Source organism: Erpetoichthys calabaricus, chromosome 10 (genome assembly GCF_900747795.2).
Source record: "Erpetoichthys calabaricus chromosome 10, fErpCal1.3, whole genome shotgun sequence".
NCBI lineage: Eukaryota > Metazoa > Chordata > Cladistia > Polypteriformes > Polypteridae > Erpetoichthys > Erpetoichthys calabaricus.
This window is the reverse complement of record NC_041403.2, coordinates 13,703,314-13,713,583: the sequence shown is the minus strand read 5'-3', so window position 1 is coordinate 13,713,583 and position 10,270 is coordinate 13,703,314. Positions and strand designations below refer to the sequence as shown.

At 38.9% G+C, this 10,270-nt stretch overlaps 1 protein-coding gene across 1 annotated transcript in view; it reads right to left on the bottom strand.

Annotated features, from left to right (window-relative positions):
* Nucleotides 1–10,270, bottom strand: part of ebna1bp2 (EBNA1 binding protein 2) — a 36,303-nt gene that overhangs the window by 2,333 nt on the left and 23,700 nt on the right. The window contains exons 6-8 of the mRNA XM_028810898.2: nt 9,101–9,176; nt 5,313–5,412; nt 5,054–5,225 (exon numbers count right to left, since the gene is read on the bottom strand). Of these exons, the coding sequence (XP_028666731.1) occupies nt 5,054–5,225; nt 5,313–5,412; nt 9,101–9,176 (348 nt within the window). The remainder of the gene's footprint in view (nt 1–5,053; nt 5,226–5,312; nt 5,413–9,100; nt 9,177–10,270) is intronic.

Below are 10,270 nucleotides of genomic sequence, written 5' to 3'. Positions count from 1 at the left end.
TGGGGTTTTTTGTTGATTTTAATCTTTGGTGAAACATTAAAAGAAAACTGCATTAATGTTGTAGCATTATTGTGAGAAGTCAAGGGAACAAATGGAATCAGTCTTCGAGTCCTTAGGATCTGTTCTAACCAAATTTGAAGTGTGCACCGTCACCTGTTCGGTTTGTCACTAAGGCTGAAATATGTGTCACTGCTGTGGAAAGCATCCTGCATTGTTCCATTTACAAAGATGGCAGGCGTCTCTTCACCTAATGACTATGGACCAGACTTGAGAGACTGGTCCTAGATTATAGGAGTCCTCTTGACAAAGACCACCAAGACCTATTACAATTTGTCTATCGGACAGAGATTGGAGTCCAAGATGCAATTATCTGCTCCACCGGGCTAATTCCTATCTGGACAAAGCTGGCAACACTGTCAGAATTATGTTTTTTGATTTCTCCAGCGCCTTCAATACCATCCACCCATCTCCGTTAAAGGGTAAGTGCGGAGATGTGCAGGTGGATGAGCCTATGGTGTCCTGAGTAATGGACCATCTACCAGACAGACTGCAGTTTGTAAGACTTAATTACTGTGTCTCTTGTGGGGATGTGAGTAATGCTGATAAAACAAGGAGAACATTCATGTCTGCTCTGTTCACCATGTGTACTTGGACTCTAAATATAACATCAGGTTATGTCACCTGCAGAAATTCTCTGATGATTCTGTAGTAATGGGGTGTAATGATAAGGAGGGGTAACACGGAATACAGAGGCCAAGTGGAGAACTTTGTTCATTGGTACAAACAGAAATTGGCAGCAACTTAATATCAGCAAAACCAAAGAACTGGTTATTGACTTTTACTGCACCAAAGGGCCTCTATGTCTGGTTACTATTCAGGAAGTAGATGAGAAGGTTACATGCTGCTATGGGACACACACTCAACACCCTGGAGGTTGTAGCAAAGGACAAAATGAAAACAAAACTGAGTGCCTTTATAAACAATGTTGCACATTCTCACTCTTACACACTAACATTGTTTGCTTTCAGAAGCTTTTACTAGGACTCCTTCATACCTACAGCAAGCCAAGTCAGAAGTTTTCTTTTTTAGATTGCTTTCATTATATTTATTCTTGTATGTATTTGAGAATGGGTGTGTTGTTTTTCAACCTTATCGATCTTCTATATCTCTATAAATAAAATTGTATCATGATTTCTCTTTGTACCTGCATATTGGGACAGCCTCATCAAGAACAGATTTTTAAAATAATTTTCTAAAGAGCTGAAGCCCCACTGCATATAACACTTTCACCACTTAAAGGTGTTACTTGTGAGGTATGAGTGAAACACACATTGCCAGACTCTAACATCTCTCTATTATATAAAAAAAATCCTGCGACGAGATGAGACTATTTTGAAGATTTTTTCAAGTCCCGCAAGATGAGACATTGGCCATGAGATTTTTTTCAAGTTCCACCTTCCTCTCAACCATATTCAACCACGCATACGGTAATCTCATCTCTCATTCGTGTGAATGCTTTTGATAGACACAGTTTCTGGACTCTCAGCTCTTATAAATGTTAACATTTTCCTCACTTTAATTTCCCAATTAAAGAAGACGTATTATGTCCAAATCTTACTGAAGAATTTCATCACGTACACGGACAACCCTAGCACCGAGAAATGAGGAAGCCGAAAATGCCAGTCGGTTACACGGCAAATTGGTTAAATACGTGCCAATAGACTCTGCTGAAACAGTTGGTGGTGATGGTGCGGAAGATGAAAACATCAACTTACAATATCCAGAAGAATATCTACATCTGTTAACACCATCTGGTATTCCACCACACAAATTACTGTAGAACGAAGGATGTATCCAAGAAAGGTAATGTAGTACATTTTCCGCGGGTAACATCACACAACAATGGAGATCTTGATATGCCATTCGTATTAAAACGTTAACAGTTTCCCTTTTAGCTTTTGCAAAGACAAATAACAAATCTCAGAGCCAAACATTCGAAAAAGTCGTTTTATTTAATAGAGAGAAAGAAACGAAATTCATTCCTAGGCTGTTATACATTGCGTTGTCGACGATTAAAGTCCAAACATAGAATCAAAATTCAATGTGATATAGACGAAAATTTAATTAAAAAAATTGTTTTTACTGAAGTTTTACAGTAAAAGTTTAAAAAGTATTTGCGTGTTAATTTCAAAGCCAAACAGAACAAAATCGTAATACGCAAAAAATAACTCTTAACGCAACATGAAACATAATTTACTTTCAAATGATTACATTTTACTCATTTTTAATATGGTTAATTACCCTAAGTTCTTGTCTATAAGCCGCGGCTTATCTAAGGAAAAAAGTTGTGAAAATGAAAAAATAGAATATCGGCTTATACAGTAATCCCTCCTCCATCGCGGGGATTGCGTTCCAGAGCCACCCGCGAAATAAGAAAATCCGCGAAGTAGAAACCATATGTTTATATGGTTATTTTTATATTGTCATGCTTGGGTCACAGATTTGCGCAGAAACACAGGAGGTTGTAGAGAGACAGGAACGTTATTCAAACACTGCAAACAAACATTTGTCTCTTTTTCAAAAGTTTAAACTGTGCTCCATGACAAGACAGAGATGACAGTTCTGTCTCACAATTAAAAGAATGCAAACATATCTTCCTCTTCAAAGGAGTGTGTGTCAGGAGCACAGAATGTCACATAGACAGAGAAAACAATCTCTAGCAAACAAATCAATAGGGCTGTTTGGCTTTTAGGTATGCGAAGCACTGCAGCACAAAGCTGTTGAAGGCGGCAGCTCACACCCCCTCCGTCAGGAGCAGGGAGAGAGAGACAGAGACAGAGACAGAGTTTGTTTTTCAGTCAAAAATCAATACGTGCCCTTCGAGCTTTTAAGTATGCGAAGCACTGTGCAGCATGTCGTTTCAGGAATCAGCTTTACAAAAGATAGCAACGTGAAGATAACCTTTCAGCATTTTTAGACGAGCGTCCATATCGTCTAGGTGTGCGAACAGCCCCCCTGCTCAATCCCCATACGTCAGGATCACAGATAGTCAGCGCAAGAGAGAGAGAGAAAAGTAAGCAATCTAGCTTCTCAGCTATCTGCCAATAGTATGAAACTTGTATGAAATCAACTGGGCAAACCAACTGAGGAAGCATGTACAAGAAATTAAAAGACCCATTGTCCGCAGAAATCCGCGAACCAGCAAAAAATCCGCGATATATATTTAAATATGCTTACATATAAAATCACAATTTAAATGACCGCTACACGCGCGTGTTGACTCGGCGACGCCCAGAGCAGAAAGAACGCGCTCCGGCCGCGCCATGCGGGGAGTGAGAGAGACGCCAATATCTCACACTCTCTCCCCCCTTAAAGAAATTAAATGGGTGCGAGTGAGACCACTGACCTCCCTCCCTTCTATTAGTTATAGGTTATAGTACGTTCGGCTTATCCATGAGTCCGGCTTATCTATGATAAGATTTTATTTTAAAAATTCGTATGATTTTTGGTCTCCGGCTTATACACGAGTCCGGCTTATAGACAAGAACCTAGGGTACTTGCTGTAATGTAAAATAGTTCTATTATGAAATTCACATGAAAATAAAAATCTGTTTAAATTTTACATCCGCATCCCCATATGTGAGCAACAGAACTGCAAAGAGGCTAGCGTATAGCGTAGGTAGGGGTTGGCGAGCGAAGTGAGCAGGGGGCAAAGCCCCCTAGTTTTAAAGATGGGTAGGTTGAACGAATGTTTGTTTTCTTCAAAATGTTAGGATACATTTGTATTAAATAAATATTACCTGCTCAGTTTGAGCTATAAAACAGAACCACTGGCATAAGAATATTATTAAGGTCAGAAATTAAATTAATATTCTACCATTCATAACAGCTTCTGCTCATTAGAAATGTGCTGTTATAAAAGACTCTCAGGAGTCCAAGTGGTTCATTTACAGATTTAATAATAATTATTATTTACATTTATATACAGTAATCCCTCGCTATATCGTGCTTCGCCTTTCGCGGCTTCACTCCATCGCGGATTTTATATGTAAGCATATTTAAATATATATCGCGGATTTTTTGCTGGTTCGCGGATTTCTGCGGACAATGGGTCTTTTCATTTCTGGTACATGCTTCCTCAGTTGGTTTGTCCAGTTGATTTCATACAAGGGACGCTATTGGCAGATGGCTGAGAAGCTACCCGGCTTACTTTTCTCTCTCTCTTGCGCTGACTTTCTCTGATCCTGACGTAGGGGGATTGAGCAGGGGGGCTGTTCGCACACCTAGACGATACGGACGCTCGTCAAAAAATGCTGAAAGATTATCTTCACTTTGCTCCCTTCTGTGCTGCTGCTTCCTTTAAGCGACATGCTGCACGGTGCTTCGCATACTTAAAAGCACGAAGGGCACGTATTGATTTTTGGTTGTTTGTTTTTATCTCTCTCTCTCTGCTCCTGAAGGAGGGGGTGTGAGCTGCCGCCTTCAACAGCTTTGTACCGGCGGTGCTTCGCATACTTAAAAGCCAAACAGCCCTATTGATTTGTTTGCTTTTCTCTATCTCTCTGACATGATCTGCTCCTGAGGCGCACTCCTTTGAAGAGGAAGATATGTTTGCATTCTTTTAATTGTGAGACAGAACTGTCATCTCTGTCTTGTCATGGAGCACAGTTTAAACTTTTGAAAAAGAGACAAATGTTTGTTTGCAGTGTTTGAATAACGTTCCTGTCTCTCTACAACCTCCTGTGTTTCTGCGCAAATCTGTGACCCAAGCATGACAATATAAAAATAACCATATAAACATATGGTTTCTACTTTGCGGATTTTCTTATTTCGCGGGTGGCTCTGGAACGCAACCCCCGCGATGGAGGAGGGATTACTGTAGCACTTTTCTCACTACTCAATTTTCCTTCTTACAATTAGATTGACTAAAAGACTTGCAGCCACCAAGGTCCATCAGGATAATTTATTCAGCCTGGGCTTTAAGTAAGTTAGGAGGGACCTTTTCTATTCAATCTACTGAAACTTGAGAGAAGAACAACATATGTTGACTTACATTTACTGCCTTTTTCCCCCCTTTTCCACGCATTCCACCAACTTTTCCATGTGCAACTTTGGATCTGAAACCTGAAACATCGTCATGGCTCTCTTTGGTGTTCCACTTGGAGCCACGCTTCTTGCCACCGAAGCCAAATTTCTTGTCCTTGTACTTCCTTCTGGCATTGGATCTAATAAATACAGTAGATAATGACAGAGTTAGTTACATAATGCCATTTTCCCCTCAGTTTGTTACAAGTTAAACTCAAGTTGCTTACCCTTTCATGTTCATGGCAGATTTGGACTTGGATGCTGTCGCAGGATTCTTCTTGCCTTTTTCTGCATCCCCTTCTAAGAAATCAAGTTTGTCCACCATCCCTGCAACATAGTCAGGAAACTAGGGTTAACCACAATTCTGCCACATTTGTGAACATTCACAGACTGAATAATAATTAATCCATAATAGCTACAATGAAACCAGATTCCTGAGTTGTTGATTATACAGGCATCACCAGGACAGGGGATATGAACCTCCCTCTGTGTGGTGCCCCATGAGTCACCAATTTATCTAAGCTGCCGCTAGCTTTTACTTTCCAGACTAACCAAACACTTTCTGAGTAAAACTTGTCTACTTCTTTACTAAGTTCCCTTGCAACAGCGTCTGAATGAATGAAAAATAGCATAACCTTTTATACAGAAAAAACCCAATCACACTATGTACTGCTGCGCAAGTACACTAAATGAAATTGTAAAAATGATAATAGTAAGGAAAAATGACTGACATACAAAGCAAGCAAATCAATGCACCACACCAGTACATCACATTAAATAAATGAAGATATAACATGTAATAGAATTTCAAATGAATAATATATCATTCACAATTAAAATGCTTATTTCAGGATGAGAAGTAGTGCAGGTGTTATTTTACAACCACTATCACTTTTTCTAGAATTGACTGCTGTAGTGCGATTACTGCTGACTGACTGTTGTGAGCTGTACTCATTGCCAGCAGCAGACAAGTTGACTTCATGCAAATTAATTTATCCTTGCAGATGTTCACTTCTTTGCATGTATACATATAATGTATTCACTTGTTACAGAGCTAACTCTACATGAATATATATATACGTTGAGGCAAGATGCAAGATACAATTTGAATAATGCATACCAAGCTGTAGCTAGCAAGCACGTAGAACGTGTGTAGAATCTTTAAGGTTTAAGGTTGAAGAAGGGGCCTGAGTTGCCTCGAAAGCTTGCATATTGTAATCTTTTTAGTTAGCCAATAAAAGGTGTCATTGTGCTTGGCTTTTCTATACAAGTACTAGACATACTTACTTATCGACTCAGTAAAACTCTCTCTCTCTTACACAAATGGAAAAGCATCAATGATGCATATGTTGACAGGTTCAAAAAAATAAATGATTGCCATAATGTATGCATTATATATATTTTAACATTATTTCTAAAGGTGTACTGTGCTCTGGGCTTATAAACAGAAGTGCATCTATATATATATAAAATTCCTATGTGCGTCCAGGTGTCCGTATGTGGGTGTCTTCTGATGAAGTGCGCATGCGCGGGGCACGGTGAGTGCGTGATATTACTCTCAGAGAAAATTAGAGGCATTTTACGGAAATACAAACCAGTATTACTGCGAGAGGAAATTAAAGGTACACAATACAGTGACGCATATTACAGCCACATACGAGCCAGTATTACTGTCAGAGGAAATTAAAGGCATATTACCGACACGCACGCCTGTATTACCGCCAGAGAAAATTAAAGGTATATTACGGACGTACAAGCCAGCGGATGTACAAGACGGTATCCTTCAATAAGGGCGCGCACAGGCATCATTCAATAAGGGCGCGCCAAGCTCAATTGAGGTCGCCCTTTTGAAGCTCGCCTTTTTGTGCGCGCCCTTATTGAATAGAGCCGTACAAGACAGTATTACTGTCACAGAAAATTAAAGACACACAATACACGGCGGCAGCCCACGAAGAACGGTCAGCTCAGCAAGTAAACATCAACAAAAGAAAGGCTGAAAGAAAGAAAAATACGACCAACAAAAAGAATGAGGTCAAAGTCCCTTGCCATTTTAATATAGACTGTTCCTACTAATGTTTATGCACTACTGTTCTAGTGCCCGTTATTGTAACGGGCTATATGACTAGTTATATAATAATAACTTTGGCAGTATTTGCATTTTATGCACTGTAAACACTCTCTAAAATACTCAGTTTGTCTCCCAGTTTCGGCATACTCTCATTTTCAGTAATAGAGCCCATTCCGACATCACTGCCCACGAGACAGGAACCAATCCTTGACACAACCTCTGTCCATCACAGTCATACACAGTTCTGCTAAAGGAAAAATTCTGCTTAGTCCGGGAAATGGTGGGGGCATTTCTACACTGTTTGATGGTACCTGTGACTCAAATTTAGCTGTTGAACAACCTACCATAGGCCTGCAACTCAGAAAGAATAAGGTAAGACAGAGGCAGCATGCTATCTAAAGGCAACATTTATTTAAAACAATGAACCTGTTTTATACACATTATTTACATAGTTGGAAATTAATGCCAATTTAGGGCTAAACACAATAAATGTGTAGAACTGAAAAAACAATTGGCTGTAATTATGTTTATCTAACACACAGAGTGACAAACCTATTGATGGTTCAGTTTGAACATCACAAAAATTTTGATAAGAACAGGCCAATCAGGACTGCAGAAAAGACTGCAACATCAGATGCAGTATTGTGATATCCTACACTACACTTCGTTGCCATCTTCCATAACTTAGTGAGAAAGTAATATTCCATATTACCTTAAATTTTATTTAAGAGTATATGTTCAAAATTTCCCAAAATGTCCAAAATGTATTACTCTAATCCCAAGGTAAGTATTCAGCACCTGTGCAGACAATTTTTATTTTGTAAGAGCAACAAATTTATGTTGGGCTCTCTGGGCTGGTGTTAATGAGTGTTGAGTTTAATGGATTTTCTCTGTAACATATTAGTGCATTTCCTTTTTTAATGAAGCTGTTTTGCTACTGAATTTTTGTTTTTTAAAATGCTAAAAAGAAAGGTTTTGAGTACACTGCCATTTTTGGTTACCCCTTATATACATAAACCTATTGTATATGGAAGAGTTAGAAAACAAAATACAAACAGATGGGCAGTTTTGTGTACCTGACTTGCATTCAGAAAAACTCACCAGGTACGTGAACATTTTAGAGCTGGTGACCTATCAATACAATGGAATGAGTTCATGTAACGTAACTAATATAAATGAGCATGCTGCTGGAGAGTGCTGATGGATTTCTCTATGTTGCCTGAATGCAGTTAAAATAGGAGATCCAGAAGTAGGTAGAAGCCATTAGCTACAGGTTTGTTGTTTTGCACGTACAGTAGGTGGGCTTTGACTGCATTTTTTTTTTACCCTGTGCTTAGTTATCATCCACTTCTATATTTATTCCTTCTGTTTCTTATAAATAACGTTTTGTTTTTTTTTGCTACATCGGTCAATGTGTGAATCTTTTGGGATTAAGGGTCTGGTATTTGAATGAGCCTCCTTTCATCATAGTAAGGGTTTCAATTAAAATTCCTGATTACATGGCTGTTCAAAAATATGGATTCAAAAAGCAGCCTCACGGTTTACAAATACATGTTATCCACAAATCTCAAAATATACAAAACAACTGATTTCACAAAGTATACAGACAGAAAAGTAAAATGAGGTGGTTTCCAAAATAAAGTACACTGGCATGCTAAAGTTGTCTCCTCACGTCTCATACCACAAAAACAAAGTGTTTAAGAAAAGGGCAACAGGTTATAGACTTCTAGTCAAGATACACTAAAACAAAGAGAAAGTGGGGAATCCAACACAGCAAGGGCTTAATACAGAATGACTCTACAATTGGGAAGTTAGACAAAACAAACAAGCACTAATGTCACAAAAACAGTTTTGTTTCAAGACTAAATACTTGGATGTCACAGGTGAAAACATATTCCTAATACCACACACATCTGAGATTGAACATTCTCCTAACGGTATACTTACCTTTTTGATATTTCTTCACTGCTGTCATCATGGCTTTCTTCTCTTTCTGCCTCTTCTGCAGGACCTGTACTTGTACCTGAAATATTGCACAATGTATTAAAAGCTGAAGACCACAATCTTCGGCATTGCCATTTTTCCAAATATCACATCCTATCTTGTTCTACATTCTCGTAAATATCTACACACCAATATCCAACATTAAGTTAAATTTCATAAACAGTTACAAGCTCAAATCAGCTAAATGTTTAAACCTTTCTTTCACATCCTTAACCGTCATGGCTACTTTGCTTCCCTTGAACAGTCCATTTCAACACTGCACGAGTAAAGTGGAGCGGCAATATGGTCCAAGGTCTTGAATTGAAAGAGAATGTCTAGACCAACATGTCGCTCGCGAGCTACCGGTAGCTCGCAACCCCTTTCCAAGTAGCTCGCCAAAGGTTAATGAATAAATTTGAAAACTTGATTAGTCAAATTAGGGGTGGGCGATCTTTCCAAAAAAATCTTATCACGATCCACAATCTGAATTGCAATCTATCTTTTCAATGTGGCATACACTTAAGAGAATATCCGGACTCAAACTCATCAAGACCTAAGTAACACTTTATTTTAAATATCAAACAAAGTTGAATTTAATCGTTCTCTCGTTCGCTAGCCAAGCGGAGTTAAGGAACACAGACTGAAGCTGGCAAGTGAGTGAGGAAGGCCCCGCTCCTCAGCCCGCTGCATGTTTCTCGGATTCGCGCAAATAAATTGGTACCGCAAGCAAAGTATGATTCATAGCGAAATAAGAGAAGCCGCAAAATCAACCGGAATGTTCAAGCAAATTATAGAAAAAAACCCAATCTAAATCCGTTCAGTAGCTCTCTCGTGAAAAGCGGGCAGACATACAGACAGCCAGACATTGGATTTTATATATATTAGTAAACCTTCAAAATAATGTGCAGTTAAAGTCTCAATAGCATTCTCATCATTCCTGGAGCTTAGTAGAGACAGATAACTATAAGAATCTTCACCAAGCAGCTCCGAAAATGTCTGCTTTGGTTGGGTCTCCATACCTCTGTGAGTCTGACATGAATGTCATGAAATCAAAGTTCAGAACAAGACTGACAGATGAACATTTAAATGACTCCATAAGAGTGAACCTCAGTGGCTCCACTCCATCATACACCT